The sequence below is a fragment of the Equus przewalskii genome, chromosome 13 (genome assembly GCF_037783145.1).
Source record: "Equus przewalskii isolate Varuska chromosome 13, EquPr2, whole genome shotgun sequence".
Taxonomy (NCBI): Eukaryota; Metazoa; Chordata; class Mammalia; order Perissodactyla; family Equidae; genus Equus; species Equus przewalskii.
Genome location: NC_091843.1, coordinates 43,288,117 through 43,307,070, shown reverse-complemented (window position 1 = coordinate 43,307,070; position 18,954 = coordinate 43,288,117). Strand labels below are relative to the sequence as shown.

The window sequence follows — 18,954 nt, the reverse complement described above, 5'->3', positions numbered from 1 at the left end:
CCTTACCCCCGTTAGATTGGCAAAAACATCCAAAACCAAGAACGACAAATGTTGGAGAGGTTGTGGAGAAAGAGGAACCCTCATACACTGTTGGTGGGAATGCAAACTGGTACAGCCACTATGGAAAACAGTATGGAGATTTCTCAAAAAGTTAAAAATAGAAATACCCTATGACCCAGCCATCCCATTACTGGGTATCTATCCTAAGAACCTGATAACAGATATCTTGAGTCCGTTGCACCCCTATGTTCATCGCAGCATTATTTACAATAGCCAAGACGTGGAACCAGCCTACATACCCAGAAACTGATGACTGGATAAAGAAGATGTGGTATATATACACAATGGAATACTACTCAGCCATAAAAAAAGACGAAATTGGCCCATTCACAACAACGTGGATGGACCTCGAGGGCATTATGTTAAGCGAAATAAGTCAGTCAGAGAAAGACGATCTCTATATGACTCCACTCATAGGTGGAAATTAGTATATTGAGAAGGAGATCTGATCGGTGGTTACCAGGGAAAAGGGGGGGTGGGGGGAGGGTACGAAGGGGGAAGTGGTGTACCCACAACATGACTAACAAAAATGTACAACTGAAATCTCACAAGCTTGTAATCTATCATAACATTAATAAAAAAATATATATAAATAGAAAAAAATAAATAAAATTTGACATTCAAAAAAAAAAAAGATAATGATTTTATATATGTGCATATGGTGAAACGATTACCACAGTTTTTAGTTAACATCCATGACCATACATAGTTCTGATTTTTTTTTCTTATAATGAGAAGTTTTAAGATTTATTGTCTTAGCATCTTTCAAATATACAATATTCTTAATTATAGTCACCATACTGTACATTACGTCTCCAGGGCTTCTTTATCTTAAAACTGGAAGTGTGTACCTTTTGACCACCTTCACCCATTTCATCCACTCTCCGACCCCCCATGTTGGGCAACCACCAGTCTGTTCTCTGTATCTATGAGTTCAGTTTTTTTATTTGTTTTCCTTTTTTTTTAGTTTCCACATATATATGTCTTTCTCTGTCTGACTTATTTCACTTATCATAATGCTCTCAAGGTCCATCATTTTGTCACAAATGACAGGGTTTCTTTCTTTTATATTTCCTTCATTTCTTTCTTTTATATACATTGTGTGTGTGTGTGTGTGTGTATACACCACATTTTCTTTATCCATTCATCTGTCAGTGGACACTTAGGTTGTTTCGATGTGTTGCCTATTGTAAGTAATGCTGCAGTGAACATGAGAGTACAGGTGTCTTTTTGAGATAGTGATTTCATTTTCTTCAGATAAATACTTAGAAGTGGAGTTGCTGAATAGTATGGTAATTCTATTTTTAATTTTTTTAGGAGCCTCCATACTGGCCATAGTGGCCTTAGCAATTTACATTCTCACCAACAATGCACAAGGATTCTGTTTCCTCCACATCCTTGGCAACGTTTATTTCTTGTCTTTTTGATAATAGTCACTCTAACAGATGTGAAATGATGGCCCCCCTGGTTTTGATTTGCATTTCCCTCATAATTAATGATGTGAGCACTTTTTTGTGTACCTGTTGGCCATTTGTATGTCTTCTTTGGAAAAATGTCTATTCAGATCCTCTGCCCATTTTGTAATCAGAATGTTTGGTTTTTTTCTATTGAGTTGTATGAGTTCTTTATATATTTTGGATATTAGCCCCTTATCAGATGCATGATTTGCAAATATTTTCTCCCATTCCATGGGTTGCTTTTTCGTTTTGTTGATGATTTCCTTTGCTGTGCAGAAGCTTTTTAGTTTGATTTAGTCTCACTTGTTTATGTTTCCTTTTGTTGCCTTTGCTTTTGGGGACAAATCCAAAAAGCCATTGGCAAGACCAAATTCAAGGAGCTTACTCCCTTATGTTTTCTTCTAGGAGTTTTATGGTTTCAGATCTTATGTTCAAATCTTTAATCCATTTGAGTTAATTTTTGTGTATGGTGTAAGGTAGGGGTCCACTTTCATTCTTCTGCTCCAGGCTGTCTAGTTTTCCCAGAACTTTTTATTGAATAGACTGTCCTTTCCCCCATTTAATTCTTGGCTAATTTATCGTAAATTAATTGACCATATATGTGTGGGTTTATTGCTGGGCCCTCTTTTCTGTTCCATTGATCTATGTGTCTGTTTTTATGCTAATACCATAATGTTTTGATTACTGTAGCTTTGTACTGTAGTTTGAAATCAAGAAGTGTGATGCCTCCAGCTTTTTTCTTCTTTCTCAAGATTACTTTGGTTTCTCAGGGTCTTTTGTGGTTCCCTACAACTTTTAGGATTATTTATTCTGTTTCTGTGAAAAATGTCTTTGGAATTTTTTTTTTTTTTAGGAAGATTAGCCCTGGGCTAACATCTGCCTCCAATCCTCCTCTTTTTGCTGAGGAAGACTGGCCCTGAGCTAACATGCATGCCTATCTTCCTCTACTTTTTATATATGGGATGCCTGCCACAACATGGCTCACCAAGCGGTGCCGTGTCCACACCCGGGATCCAAACTGGTGAACCCTGGGCCACCGAAGTGGAACGTGCAAACTTCACCGCTGCACCACTGGGCCGGCCCCTGGAATTTTGATACAGATTATATTGAATCTGTAGATTGCTTTTGGTCGTAGGAACATTTCAACAATGTAAATTCACCCAATCTATGAGCATAGGATATCTTTGCATTTATTTGTGTCGTCTTCAGTTTCTTTCATCAATGTCTTATAGTTTTCAGTGTACAGCTCTTTTGCTTCTGTGATTAAATTTATTGCTAGGTATTTTATTCTGTTTGATACAATTGTAAATGGAATTTTTTCCTTAATTTCTCTTTCTAATAGTTTGTTACTAATGTACAGAAACAACTGATTTTGTATATTGATTCTATATTCAGCAGCATTCCTGAATTTGTTTATTAGTTCTAGCGGTTTTTGGTGGAGTCTTTAGGATTTTCTATATATAAGGTCATGTCTGCAAATAGAGACAGTTTTACTTCTTCTGTTCTGACTTGGATGCCTTTTATTTCTTTTTCTTGCCTAATTGCTCTGGCTAGGAATTCTAGTACTGTGTTGAATAGAAGTGGTAAGAATTGGCATCCTTATCTTGTTCCTCATCTTAAAGGAAAAGTTTTCAGATTTTCACCATTGAGTATGATGTTAGCTGTGGGCTTGTCATATATGGCCTTTATTATGTTGAGGTATGTTCCCTCTATACCCACTTTGTTGAGAGCTTTTGTCATGAGTGGATGTTGAATTTTGTCAAATGGTTTTACTGCATCTATTGAGTTGATCCTATGGTTTTTATCCTTCATTTCATTAATGTGGTGTATCGCATTGATTGATTTGTGGATGTTGAACCATCATTGCATCCCTGGAATAAATCTCAATTGATCATAATGTATGATCCTTTTCATGTATTATTGAATTTGGTTTGCTAATATTTTGTTAAGGGTTTTTGCTTGTATTTTCATCAGGGATATTGGCCTGTAGTTTTCCTTTTTTGTGTGGTTCTTGTCAGGCTTTGATATCAGAGTGATGTTGGCCTCATAGAATGTGTTAGGAGGCGTTCCATCTTCCCTAATTTTTTGGAATAGCTTGAGAAGGATGGGTGTTAAATCCTCTCTGAAAGTTTGGTAGAATTCTCCAGCAAAGCTGTCTGGTCCTGGGCTTTTCATCTTTGGGATGCTTTTGATTACTGTTTCAATCTCTTTACTTGTGATTGGTCTATTCAGATTCTGTATTTCTTCTTGATTGAGCTTTAGGAGGTTGTAAGAGTCTTAGAATTTATCCATTTCCTCTTGGTTATCCATTTTGTTGGCATATAGTTTTTCATATTATTCTCTTATAATCGTTATATTTCTGTGGTATCCATTGTTATTTCTCCTCTTTCATTTCTAATTTTATTTATCTGAGCTTTCTCTCTTTTTTTCTTTGTAAGTCTGGTTAGGGGATTGTCAATTTTATTTATCTTCTCAAAGAACCGGCTCTTTGTTTCATTGATCCTTTCTACTGCCTTTTTTGTTTCAATAGCATTTATTTCTGCTGTGATTTTTATTATTTCTCTCCTTCTGCTGACTTTGGGCATTGTTTATTCTTCTTTTTCTAATTCAATTAGGTGTAGTTGAGATTGCTTATTTGGGCTTTTTCTTATTTGCTAAGGTGAGCTTGTATTGCAATGAATTTCCCTCCTAATACGGCTTTTGCTTCATCCCATATGAGTTGGTATGGTATGTTTTCATTTTCGTTTGTCTCCAGATATTTTTTTATTTCTCCTTTAATTTTTTCAATGATCTATTGCTTGTTCAATACCATGTTGTTTAGTCTCTACATCTTTGTCCTTTTCTCAGCTTTTTTCTTGTAATTAATTTCTAGTTTTATAGCACTGTGATCAGAAAAGATGCTTGTTATTATTTCAATCTTCTTAAGTTTATTGAGACTTGCTTTGTTTCCCAACATATGGTCTATTCTTGAGAATGTTCCATGCACACTTGAGAATAATGTGTGTTCTGCTGTTTTGGGATGGAGTGTTCTATATATGTCTGTTAAGTCCAACTGGTCTAGCTTTTCATTTAATTCCACTGTTTCCTTGTTGATTTTCTGTCTGGGTGATCTGTCCATTGATGTGAGTGGAATGTTGAGGTCCCCTACTATTATTGTGTTATTATTAATATCTTTTAGGTTTGTTAATAGTTGCTTTAGGTACTTTCGTTCTCTTGTGTTGGGTGCATAGATATTTATGTGTTCTTTCTTCTTGATGGAATGTCCCTTTGATCATTATATACTGCCCCTCTTTGTCTCTCTTTACCTGTCTTATCTTGAAGTTTACTTTGTCTGATAGAAGTATTGTGACACCTGCTTTCTTTTGTTTGCCATTAGCTTGGAGTATTGTCTTCCATCCCTTCACCACTCTGAGCCTGTGTTTGTCATTGGAGCAGAGGCATGTTTCCTGGAGGCAACATATTGTTGGGTCTTGTTCTTTAATCCATCTCGCCACTCTGTCTCTTTTTATTGGAGAATCCAGTCCATTTACGTTTAGGGTGATTATCAATATGAGGGCTTAATACAGCCATTTTATCACTCTTTTTCTGGTTCTCCTGCATTTCCTTTGTTTCTCGTCCTGTGTATTTTGGTCTACTAATCAAGCTATATAGTTTTTTATGTTGTGTTACTTTGTTTTCTCCTTATTTATTATTTGTGTCTCTGTTCTGCATTTTGTTTAGTGATTACCCTGAGGTTTGTATTCAAGATCTCGTGGATAAGAAAGTCCCTTTTCTGATGGCCTCTAATTTCCTTAGACTAAACCAATTCAGTCCCTTTCCTCTTCTCCTCCTAATTTGTTTTTCTCACATCTTATGGCATCTTGTATTGTGAGTTTGTGGTTAAAATGACAAGATTATCTTTGTTTTTGGTGTTTTCCTTCCCTTTGTCTTTAATGCTATGCTTAAGTATTTGCTGTCCTGCTCTGATTCTGTCTACCTGTTTATCTTCTTACTTTGTGCGTTTTAACTCCTTTCTCCCTTTTTTTTTTTTCAGGTATGAGGGCCTTCTTGAGGATTTCTTAGGGGGAAGGGGGTCTCATAGCTATGAACTCCTTTAGCTTATGTTTGTCTGGGAAAGTTTTTATTTCTCTATAATATCTGATGGATATTTTTGCTGGATAGAGTGTTCTTGGCTGAAAGTTTTTGTCCTTCAAAGATTTGAATATGTCATTCCAGTCTCTCCTAGCCTGTAAAGTTTCTGCAGAGAAATCAGCTGAAAGCCTGATAGAGGTTCCTTTGTATGTTATTTTCTTCTCCCTTGCTGCCTTTAGTATACCCTCTTTGTCAGTCAGTTTTGCCTGTTTCACTACTATATGCCTTGCAGTAGGTGTTTTTACATTGACATATTTAGGAGGTCTAGCAGCCTCTTCCACATGGATTTCCTTCCCTAGGTTTAGGAAGTTCTCTGTTATTATTTCTTTGAACAAGCTTTCTACTCCATTCTCCTTCTCTTCTCCTTCTTTAATACCTATAATTCTTAGGTTGCATTTCCTAATTGAGTCAGATATTTCTTGGAGACTTTTTTCATTTCTTTTTAGTCTTAGTTCTCTCTTCTCTATCTGGAGCATTTAAACATGTCTATCTTTGATTATGCTGATATACTTCTCTATGGTGTCCACTTGAGTGTTCAGGCAATCCATATTTTGTTTTATTTCTTCCATTCTGTCTTTCATCTCTAATATTTCTGATTGATTCTTCTTTATAGTTTCAGTCTCTTTTGTGAAGTAGTTCCTGAACTCATTGAATTGTTTCTCTACATTCTCTTTTATCTCATTGAGTTTTTTGATGATAGCTTTTTTGAATTCTTTGTCATTTAGATTACATATTCTGTGTCCTCAGGACTGATTTCTGGGTACTTGTCATTTTCTCTCTGGTCTGGAGATCTAATATAATGTTTGATATTGCTAGAAGGAGTTGCTCTGTTTTTTCACATCCTAGTGTGATTTGGTCACAGTTACCACCTATCGCCAGTGGTGGGTGTCAAGAGCCACATATTCTGAGCCCTCTGCCTTCATCCGAAACCCCAGGGGCTGGAGCCATGCTGAGTGGGTTGGGGTAGGGTCACTTTGTCCTGCATGCTCTTGGGGTTTTTTCCCTCTGCTTTCACTATCCTCTTTCCTGGGGTGTTGGCTTGATAAAGTCAGCCCCCGTGAAGGCTTTCACCCCAGTAGAGGGCTTCCCTCTAGGCTACAAGGGGCCTCAGGAGTCCTTGATGTTCCCGCAAATGAATGTCCTCTCCCCTATTCCTTCCCTTTTGGAGGCCTCACGTGGTCCCAGATCGCAGTCTTTAGGGGAGGGAGTGAAGTTTTCTCTTACCCCGTTCCACTTCCTCCAAGGAGGCCTCCAGTCTCTCTGCCCTCCATCGTATGGCTGTGTGGGTCTCTTTGACGTTTTTTGTGTTGTGTTTGGATGTCCTCTGTTGGAGTATGAATGTCCTTTTCATTGTATATTGGAGGGGAAAGATTACTGGGACAACTCACTCCGCCATGATGCTAACATCACTCCATAAGTATTTTTTGATCATGACAGTTCACCAGGATTCAGCTCTTCTGGAGAAAAAAGGAGAAATCATGTATCTTCTCAAAATTTTGTATGTAAGAGCTTTATCTCAGTTGACTCCAATAAGATATCTTACCTAGTACTCAACATTTGTTGTTGTTGCTGTTTAACATTGTTTCTCAATGGTGCACTATTGGCATTTTGGATGGGTTAGTTCTTCACTGCACCAGACTGTCCCACACATCCCTGGCTCCTGCCCACTGAGTTCCAGTAGCATCCTTCAATTGGTGTGACCGCCCAAACCACCCTCATTGAGGACCACTGTTCTGTGAAATTTGGAATCTTTAATTAGGAAAGTGGTCTTGCTTTTTATATAGTAGGTAGTACAAACAAATTTTCCACTTGTCGGTTTTAATTATCAGTAATCTGTAATCAGATGGCTGATAATGTGCTTTAGCTGAATTCTGTTCAGTTATTTATTTATATTTAATAAATAAATAATAAAGTAGTAAGTTGGTCATGAATATTTTTATGTGATCTGAAATGAGAATCCTATTAACTGTCTTCATTTAAAATCAAGGATTTCACATTAGAAGTTAACTGAAAAAAATATCCCTGGAAGATTTACCTTAAAACTCAATATTTAAAAGTTATAAATTTTAAGAGGAAGTGAATGTATTTGCGTTGTATTTTAATAATAATGAAGTTAATTATTCTCTTTTTGTTTTTCTTTCAGAATTGGTCCCTAGGAAAGACCTTCTTATAGAAAATGTGCCATATTGCGATGCACCAACTCAGAAGCAGTGAATTTTTTGGATAAAATCAAGTCTTTGTAATTTTTAATTTTAAAATATATAACTCTGGCAAAAGTCCTGGAAGTACAGATATTTTTCTCTGAACTGGCATATTGAAAATGAGTGAATTACAATTTCATAATTAAATTTCAAGTTAAAAGGACATTGCCAAAAACTGCAGAACATAGTTAAATATTTCTTAAGAACATTAGGTAAGAAGATATTTCATTTTCGTTGAAAATCAAACTTTATAAAGTGAAATAAATGTTTAGGGAGGTGTATCGTATTTACTTCTCTTTGACCTTGGTGAGTTTTTTGGTCTTACCATAACTATTTGAGAATGCGGTGTTTTGACAAGTTGGTAGGTTTTCCTCCCATGTGAAATGAAACTATTAGATTAAAATTATCAGATTAAATTGATGGTTAGCTACCAGAATATTAAATTGGTTAAAAATTGCAATATGTGCCAACTCTTCACAGAAGGTGGCCTTTGTTTCCTAAAACACTGAAATTATTTGTGTACTAGCAAATGATTATACAGTTTCCTTTTAAAGAGAGATGGTATTTCTGTGTTCCTTTAAAGACATTTTTTAACCAATTTTCTGAAGCTAGATGAATAAAATATCACAGTCACCTAGGATCACTGTGGAATAAAGAAATCCTAATTTTTTTAGGAAATATTGGCCCTTGACCAAACTATATAATATAGCCTTAGTAGAATTAGCTATACTTAGACCACAGCTAGATTTTATTGTGAAAATATAATATATGGCTGCATTCTCTTCGTTTTAATCAATAAAACTTAAAGGGCTTTTCTTCTTCCATGTGTCCCATCCTGATGAGATTGGCAGTATTGCAAAATAGCTTGATTTTCTACCCTCTAATGATAGGAATTATAAAATTATATTTAATATTCTTCTTGTTTTTCTTTTATCTGTGCATCTTTACCATTGTGTTTTTTTCAGTGAACGGTGTGTTCTCTCTCATCTCTCTATTCACTGATCAGTTCTCCCATTTGATGAGACAGAGTTTTTAATTTTTACAAGATTCTCAATGAAAACTTTATTTGTTGGAAAAACATATTGGTATATCCATACTGGATATAAAATGTCATATTTAAAAATAATTTTAGGAGATCAAAAATTATCAAAATTATTTAGATGTAGTACACTTAACATTAAACCAGAGACTACCCTCCATGCCTTCTAATATTTTTGAGGAGATTGTTTAGTAGTCTGTGAAATGGATTACACATGTCAAAGATTTGCTGCATAATTTTTCATCTCCCATATATATTTCTTATTATGTATATGAAATTATACCTACATAAAAATAAAGATGATATATCAACATATCAACAATAGGCTTCACTATCACAAAATTTTGAAAGATTTGGCACCCTATCCTTATCTAGCATATATTTGTATTTCAAATGAATTTTAACTAATTATTTAATAGTTTCATTCAGTCATTTAAAATAATTTATGAGTGCTTGACTTGTTGCTAAACAAAGGTTGAGAGTCAGTATTCTAGAGAGTAAACTACTACATCTGTGTAGGGTTTATTTTATAAACTATTTATAAAATTTTGAGAATGATTATTTGAGTACCTAACTTCTCTCAGGTATAATGTCAAATTTAATTAAACCTTTTTTATCTAGTTATGTAAAAAAAAGAAAAAAGGCTTCCCATGTTCCCACAGAAAGTTGCCCACATCTAACATTTCACTTTGACTATTGAAATCTCGTAAAAGTGGGTGGTATGAATTCTAATTGCAGATATCTAGGCTCAGGCTCAGCAGGACTTTGTAAAACTATCTTTTGGCAGAAGTTGGAAAAGGGCATATGGCAGGAGAATCAGATTTGGCAAGCATGTGTAGGGAAGAATCCTTCACTGAAGATTTGAAGCTAAGGGGAATATGACAGAGTTTGCATAACATCTAATTCAGAACATTAAAATTAAGATTTCAGTCAAATTGTATTTAAGTTGGTTCTTATTTTGCCTGCAGTTGTATTTCTTAACATCAATACAGTGTCCAAAAGCACCTGATAACGAGAATAGGTGGAATTTCTATGCTCATTGACAAAACAAATCATTTAACTGCAAACACAAAGGCATAGGTCAACAAAGAAATGAAAATTCCAGTTCTTGTGTGTGTGTGTGTGTGTGTGTGTGTGTGTGTGTGTTTTAAAGATTGGCATCTGAGTTAACAGCTGTTGCCAGTCTTTTTATTTTTTTCCTTTCTGCTTTTTCTCCCCAAATCCCCCCAGTACATAGTTGTGTATTTTTTAGTTGTGGGTCCTTCTACTTATGGCACGTGGGACACTGCCTCAGCATGGCCTGACAAGCGGTGCCATGTCCATGCCCAGGATCTGAACCAGCGAAACCCTGGGCTGCTGCAGTGGAGCACGCAAACTTAACCACTCGGCCACTGGGCTGGCCCCTGAAAATTCCAGTTCTTAAGCAGAGTTTTCTAAAGCAAACGTAGATGAATACAAAATTAATATAACTTTACTACTTATCAGCTATAACCAATCAGAATGACATGGAAAAAAGATCTTGTTTATAATAACAAACAAAACTATAAAATAGGAATAAACTTTTTTAAAAACTGTAAAACTTAAAAATGAAAGACATGCTATGTCCCTAGATGGGACAATTGACAACTGTGGAGGTGACAGTTCTTTTAAAATGTAATCTATCAAAATCCCAACAGATTGATGGATATGTCTACATAAAGATATAAAACTTCTGTATTCTGTGAAAACTACCATAAATACAGTTTAGAGAAAATATTTGCTGCCTGCATAATGATTAAAACAGTTAAGGTATTCCTATGACTCAGTTAGCAAAAGATAAAACTCAATGGAAAAATGATATAAATAAGAAGTTCACAAAAGAAGAAATACTAAGCCTGTCTATTGATCAGAGAAATGTAAATTAAAACAAAATGAAACATTTTTGTTCATCAAATTTACAAAAGTTAAAGAAACTGATCATATCCAATCTATGTAATGGTGTAAGGGTGTGAGGAAATGGGCACTCACTCTACTTCAGAAAGGAATCTAAGTTCTACAACCTTTTTGAAAGAAAAGTTGACAGTATCAAAGTTTAAAATAAACATACTATTCAGTCTATATCTTAAAGGCTCACAAGAATACAAATAAATGTACGCTTAGATATATGTACAGAAATTTCTATAGCATTTTTGTAATTTTAAAAAATTGAAAACAGCCTAAATTTACAAATTTAGGGGAACAATTAAAATGTGGTTCATTCATATTCTGGGATATTATGCAGGAGTTGAAAAGAATGATACAAAATATATATACTGTCAAGTGAAAGAAGCAAGTCACAGAATATATGTTCTCTACAATTACTTCATACAAAAGAACTATTTTTGCACACATATATGCATATGTACATAGAAATGCATAGAAATAATACATGATAAATGTTAGTAGTTAGGGAGGAAAATAAGATTGGCAAGGGGACCAGTAGATTGAGGACTTTTATTCTGATAACACCTGCGTATTTAAATATTGTTTACAGTGAGTATGTCAATATATAAGAGATTTTTTTTTGGTGAGGAAGATTGGCACTGAGCTAACATCTGTTGCTGATCTTCTTTTTGCTTAAGGAAGATTGTCCCTGAACTAAAATCTGTGCCAATCTTCCCCTATTTTGTATGTAGGATGCCGCCACAGCATGGCTTGGTGAGCAGTATGTAGGTCCACGCCCAGGATCCGAATCCGTGAACCCTGGGCCTCCAAAGGAGCACATGAACCTAACCAGTATGCCACCAGGCAGCCCTTCAACATATGTGTATATATATATTTTTTTAAATGCTGAAGCATTCTTTTTTTTTTTTTACTCCTTCTCCCCAAAGCTCCCCAGTACATAGTTGTGTGTTCCAGTTGTAGGTCCTTGTGGCTGTGCCATGTGGAATGCTACCTCAGAACAGCCTGATGAGCAGTGCCATGACCATGCCCAGGATCCAAACCAGCAAAACCCTGGGCCACCAAAGCAGAGTGCATGAACCCAATCACTTGGCCACAGGGCTGGCCCCTCAACATATAATTTTTAAAGGACAGTACCTAAGCTACTAGTGATTTTTTATTTAAAATTTTTAATTATGCAATATTTCTAATATTATAAATAGTATATAAGACACTCATGAACCTAATTCTCACATTTGACAGATGTTATATTTTCCTGTTATTTGTTTAAAGATCTCTTTCAAGTTATAAAATCTTATGAAGCTAAAATCCAAGGATGATGGCTGTTTTATAGTTGGTGGATATCATTCCCATACTTGTTTTTGTACTTTTACCAAATGTATATGTATTCAAAACAATATACAGTCAGCCCTCCATATCCTCAGGTTCTGCTTCTGTGGATTCAGCCAATCTCGGATCGAAAGGCCTACAGTGATCGTGTCTGTACTGAACATGTACAGACTTTTTTCCTTGTCATTATTCCCTAGACAATACAGCATAACAAGTATTTACATAGCATGCACAGCGTATTGGGTATTATAAGTAAACTAGAGGTGATTTAAAGTATGGGAGGATATGCATAGGTTATATGCAAATTCTACACCCTTTTATGTAAGGGATTTGAGCATCTGTGGATTTTGGTATCCATGAGGGGTCCTGGAACCAATCCCCTGCAGATACCCAGATATGGAGAGGCAACTGTATAGTATTGTTTTGTGGTTTTAAAATGCAAATGAATGGTGTTATGCTCCATGCATTCTGCAACTTATTTTTTTTTTTAATTGAAGTGTAATTGACATATACTATCCTATTAGTTTCAGGTATTGCAGCTTACACTTCATCATACATTAGGTTTTAGAGACTTATTTATATTGTTGCATAAATGTCTAGATCTTTCCATTTTACATCTTATTCCACTGTAAGAAAAAACTTGTTTGTTTATCCATGTCTCTTGATGAACAATATTGTTTCATTTTTTGATATTACAAACAGATTTACTAAAAATCCCAGTACGTGGATTCTTGCACCCATATAAAAGTTTATTTGGATAAATACCAAGAAGCAGAACTGTTAAGTCATAGGGTATGTACATATTCAACTCTCTTAGGAGTTTTTTTTTAATGTGTGGAAGATTGGCCCTGAGCTAACATCTACTGCCAATCTTCCTCTTTTTCCTTGAGGAAGATTGTTGCTAACCTAACATCTATGGCAATCTGCCACTATTTTTCACGTGGGATGCTGCCACAGTGTGGCTTGACAAGTGGTGCTAGCTCTGTGCCCAGGATCAGAACCTGTGAACCCTGGGCCGCTGAAGCGGAACATGCAAACGTAATCACTGTGCTACCAAGCTGGTGGGCCGGCCCCACATGAAAATTTTTTAATTGTTCTTTAACGCAGTTGTACCAGTTTACACTCCAATCAACACTGTGTGAGAGGTCCCATTTCTCCATATCCTCACAGTTATTTTTATGTATGACTTTTCTCATCTTTATCAAGCTGATGGATATGAAATGGTATCACATTGCTTTAATTTGCATTTCTGGATTGCTGGGAGGTAGGTCATCTTGTCATCACAGTTTCTCTTATGAATGTGTGTTCATAGCCTTTGTCCACTTTTCTCTATTGGGCTGTCTGGCTTTTTCTTACTAATCCTTTACATATTCTGGATACTAATCCTGTGTTGGTTGTCTGTGATGCAGATGTCTTCTTCTAATACGTGACTTGTCTTTTATGATAAACCTGTAATACGGGAGTTTATTTTAGTGTATCCATGTTTAAAAATCTTTTTTGTTGTTAATTTTGCCTTTGTTAATTTTGTTAATTTTTAAGAAATTCTTTTCTACTCCACAGTCATAAAAATGTTCTAATACATTTTCCTCTGAACGTTGAAGTTTTGCTTTTTATTTTCAGGCCTTTAAACCACCTAGAATTTATTTTTATTATGATGTGAGGAAGGGGTCTCATTTTATCTTTTTTTTAATGGGAAAACAATTTGCCTCAGCAACATTTATTGAATAGCCCGTCCTTTTTCTGATTACATATAAAGCACCTTTGCTCATATCCCAGGTTACTATATATTGGAATCAGTCTAACCCTGTTAGCTATTCAAGGACTTTGCTCCTGCAATTATCCCTCTCCTGCTAAATCTTCTTTTCCCTCTCTCCACTAGATTATTCTCAGCAGCATTCACCATTCTGAAATATTTCGCATATTAAAAAAAACCTTCTTGAACCCCCCTAGCCTCCCAGGTTCAGTACCCTTTCTCTGCTCCTCTTTGTTCTAAGAGGTTTCTGTACTTACTGCCTTCACTTCTCTCCCCATTCTCTCTTGTACAGACCCCAATCAAGATCTAATCCCAGCCGCTCCACTGAAGCCCTTCTTGTTCCAGTTACTACTGACCTCTACTTGATGAGTCCGAAGGTCAATTCTTAGTTCTCATTGTATTCATCCATATGAACCAAAGTAACAAAAATACCTGCTTCACCTTCTGTGTGTGATTTTAGATCCACGCCACCTGTTCTTAACCCTGCTCTCAGCCTTCTCTGGCGAGACTGATCTGTATGAAGCAGCCCAAGTAGCTCCTGTACCTCTGATTTTCAGAAGGAGGGAGGAGAGTGAAGGCAGGTGTTTATTTTCCTGGCTCTATTCCTAAAAAGTTACCTCAGGCTGGCAGTATATCCCTCAATCAGAGTTTCTCTCAAGGTGATTCTTTCCTTCTAGTTTAGGTAAGAGCTTCCCTCCCCTTCTCAAGTCGGGTAGCAACAATTTATCTGCTACTATCCATGTCAGTTCCCCTACATGCACAGTTTTGTAACTAGTCCCTTTATAAATAAATCTTACTCGAACTACTGTAATTTAAATATATCACCTATTTCTTGTTGAGACCCTCAATAATTCACTGACCTAGGGGAACTTACTTTTTGGAGATGAGAGACAGACAATAAACAAAATTAAAAAGTAAATTAGAAAGGGATAAGTAATGTGGAGAAAGATAAGGCAGGAAAAGGAGATACGGGAGCTAGGAAGAACAGGGTATTGCGATTTTAAACACTGTGATCAGAGAAGGTCTCATTAAAAAAGTGATAGTTGAGCAAAGATGAAGGATGTGAGGGATCTAGCCATGCAGATATCAAAGAGAACAGCTCTCCAAGCAGAGCAAACTGCTAGTGCAATGTTCCTGAGACAGGTTCATGCCTGCTATGTTTGAGGAGAACCAATGAAAGGAGCAAAGTGTTTTATGGGGAGAGTAGTAGGAGATGAAGTCACAGAAATGGTAGAGGAAGGCAGGGAGTGAATGCCAGGTTATCTAGGGTATTACAAGGACTGTGGTTTTAACTCTTAATAAAATGCAGAGCCATTAGATGGTTTTGAGAAGAGGAGTGATATGATCTGATCTTAAGTTTTAAAGAGATCACTCTGGCTGTTGTGCTGAGAACAGACTATGGGGGCAAGAGTGAATGTATGGATACTAATTAGAAATGTCTCACATTATTCTAGTAAGAGACGATAGTGGCTTAGACCAGAGTGGCAGCAGTGATGGTGGTGAGAAGTGGCAAGATTCTAGATATATTTTGATAGAGCTCATGGGTTTCCTGATGGATTGAATGTGAAGTGAGACAAAAAAGAAAGGAATCAGGGATGATTCCCAAGGATTTTGGCCTGAGCAACTAGAAGGATATTGTTGCCATGAACTCTGATGGTGGAAACAGACTAGATTTGTGAAGAAAGATCAGGAGTTGCATTTTGGGCATGTATTGATTAAAATGCCTATTAGATATCCAAGTGAAGATGTTAATAGGACACTGATTATAGCGTATGTAATTCAGGAAGTGGGCTGGGTTGGTGTTACAAATTTGGGAGCCATTAAGTACTTAAAATCATGACATTGGATGAAATTACCAAGAAATTGGTTATATAGAAGAAGAAAAGTCAATGACTGAGTCCTAGGAGACTCCAAGGTTAAGAGGTTAAGGAGATAAAGAACAAAAATTGATTATGTAGAAAGAAGAAGAAAAGTCAATGATTGAGTCCTAGGGCACTCTGGTGTTAAGAGGTTAAGGATATAAAGAACAAAAAGCACAAGAGACAGAGAAGTTTCCAGTAAGGTAGGATGGAAACAAGGGGAATGTAGAGCAAAGGTTGGCCAAGTATGACTCACAGGAGCCAAATCTGAGGCACTGCCTTTTTTTGTAAATGAAATTTTATTGGAACACTTATCACACCTACTCATTTACATATTATCTATGGCTGCTTTCACACTACAATGGCATATTTGAGTAATTGCAACAGAAACTATATGATCTGCAAAGCCTAAAATTGCTCTCTACCCCTTATAGAAGTTTGTTGCCACCTAATGTATAGGTCCTGGAAGCCAATCAAAAGAGTTTCATTAAAGAGGGAATGATTGCATTGAAATTACAATTAAAATTCCAGGAGACTTTAGCAACACGGAGGTGACTTTAGTGTTTCTGGCAAAAGAGTTTCAGTGAAATAATTGAAGAAATGTATGCTCATGTTGATTCTCCCCAAACTGATCTCTAAATTCATTATAATCACTATTAAAATTGCAGTGGGATTTTTTTTGAGGAACTGGTAAAACTTACTCAAAAATTTATGATGAATAATAAAGATCCATAAATAGCTAAATCAGATATGACAAAAGAGAGTAAAATTGGATATCTACATGCAAAAAAGTGGAACTTTGATCCATACTTCACACTATATACAAAAATTCAGTCAAAATTGATCATAGACCTAAATGTAAAACCTAAAACTATAAAACTTCTTGAAGTAACAGGAGAAGATCTTTGTGAATTTGTATTAGGCAAAGATTTCTTAGCTATGACACCAGAAGCACAATACATAGAAGAAAAAATTAATAAACTGGACTTTATCAAAATTAAAAAATCTTGCTCTGCAAAAAGTAACAAGAGAATGAAAAGACAAGCCACAGACTGGGAGAAAATATTTACGGTACAAATCATAAACTGATAAAGAACTTTTATCCAGAATATATAAAGAACTTTTAATAAGAAGAAAACAACTCAATTTTTAAAGATTTGAGTGGACACTTTATCAAAAAAGATATACAAGTGAAAAACACATGAAAAGATGCTCAACACTATTAGCCATTGGAAATTAAAATCACAATGAAATACTCTACATACCTATTAGAATAGCTAAAATTAGAATGATCATACCAAGTGTGAGCAAGGATTTGGAGGAACTGAAACTCATACACTACTGGTAGGAATGTAAACTGGCAGAACAACATTGGAAAACTGTTTAGCAATTCTTTAAAAAGTTATACATACTCCCCGTATAATCAAGACTTTCCACTCCTAGGTATTTACCTAAGAGAGATGAAAGCGTTTATCCATACAAAGACCTATTTATATTGCAAAGCAAAGAAAAGCATCAACAAAATGAAAATGCAACCTACAAAATGGGAGGAAATATTTGCAAATCGTGTTTGATAAGGGATTAATATCCGAAATATATAAAGAACTTATACAACTCAATAGCAAAAAACCAAACAATCCAATTTAAAAAATGAGCAGAGAGCATTTTCCAAAGAAGACATACAGATGGCCAATAGGTACATGAAAAGACTTCAACATCACTAATCATCAGGGAAATGCAAATCAAAACCACGAGATATCACCTCACACCTGTCGGAATGGTTATTATTAAAAACACAAGAAATAAGTGTTGGTGAGGATATCGAGAAAAGGGAATCCTTGTTCACTGTTGGTGGGAATGTAAATTGGCACAGCCACTAAAGAAAACAGTATGGAGGCTCCTCAAAAAATTAAAAATAGAACTACCATATGATCCAACAATTCCACTTGTGGGTATTTATCCAAAGGAAATGAAAACACTAACTGGAAAAGATAATATGCACCCCCATGTTCATTGCAACATTATTTACAATAGCCAAGACATGGAAGCAATCTAAGTGTCCATTGATGGATGAATAGATAAAGAAAATGTGGTGTGTGTGTGTGTATATGTATAATATATGTGTGTATATTATATTATTATTCAGCATAAAAAATTATGTTCAGCATAAATAGTATTCAGCATAAAATTCAGGAATATTATTCAGCATAAAAAAGAATGGAGTCTTGCAATTTGTGACAACTTAGATGGACCTTGAGGGCAGTATGCTAGTGAAATGAGTCAGACAAAGAAAGAAAAATAATATATGATCTTGCTTATACACGGAATCTAAAAAGAAAACAAAAAACCAGAACTCATGGTAAAAGAGAACAGATTAGTGGTTGCCAGAAGAAGGATGTGAGGGGTGGGCAAAATAGCCGAAGGTGGTCAAAAGGTACAAACTTCCTGTTGTAAAATAAGTAAGTCAAGGGGATGTAATATACAGCATGGCAACTATAGTTGATAATACTGTATTATAAATTTGAAAGCTGCTAAGAGAGTAAATCTTGAAAGTTCTCATCACAAGAAAAAAATTCACCACTGTATGTGGTGATAGATGTTAACCTGACTTATTGTGGTGATCATATCACAATATATACAAATATGGAATCATTATGTTGTATACTTGAAACTAATATAATGTTATATATCAATTATATCTCAATTAATAAAAAAGCCTTATTTATAGCAGCTTTATTTGTAATGGCCCAAAACTGGAAACAACCCAAATGCCCATCAACAGAAGAATGGATAAACAAATTGTGTTATATCCTTACAATGGAATACTTCTCAGGAATAAAAAGAAATGGACTGTTGCTACATGCAACAACACAGATGAATCTCAAAATACTTATCCTGAGTGAAAGAAACCAAATGAAAACAGATACATATTTTATGATTCCATTTATATAAAATTCTAGAAACTGCAAACTAATTCCTAGTGACAGAAAGCAGATCAGTGCTTGCCAGGGGATGAGGGCAGGGGGACAGGTGGAGGGAGGGATTAAAAAGGTAGATGAGGAAATTTTGGAGGGTGATGGATATAGTCATTATCTTGATTGTGGTGATGGTTTCATGGGTGGTGTATGCACATGTCAAAAAAATGTACAAAATGCATGTGTACATTTTAAATATGTATAGTTTACTGTATGCCAATTATAACTCA

The 18,954-nt window shown here is 35.6% G+C and overlaps 1 protein-coding gene across 3 annotated transcripts in view; it reads left to right on the top strand.

Moving 5' to 3' along the window:
• The window catches only part of LYRM7 (LYR motif containing 7), a 30,429-nt gene extending 20,601 nt beyond the window's left edge, over nt 1–9,828 (top strand). For all 3 annotated transcript variants that reach the window (XR_011525624.1, XM_070571251.1, XM_070571252.1), the window contains one exon: nt 7,792–9,828. Coding sequence is in view for 2 of the 3 variants with exons in the window: in XM_070571251.1 (XP_070427352.1) it covers nt 7,792–7,862 (71 nt within the window). In the remaining variant the exon portion in view is untranslated. The remainder of the gene's footprint in view (nt 1–7,791) is intronic.
• Nucleotides 9,829–18,954: the final 9,126 nt, after the last annotated feature.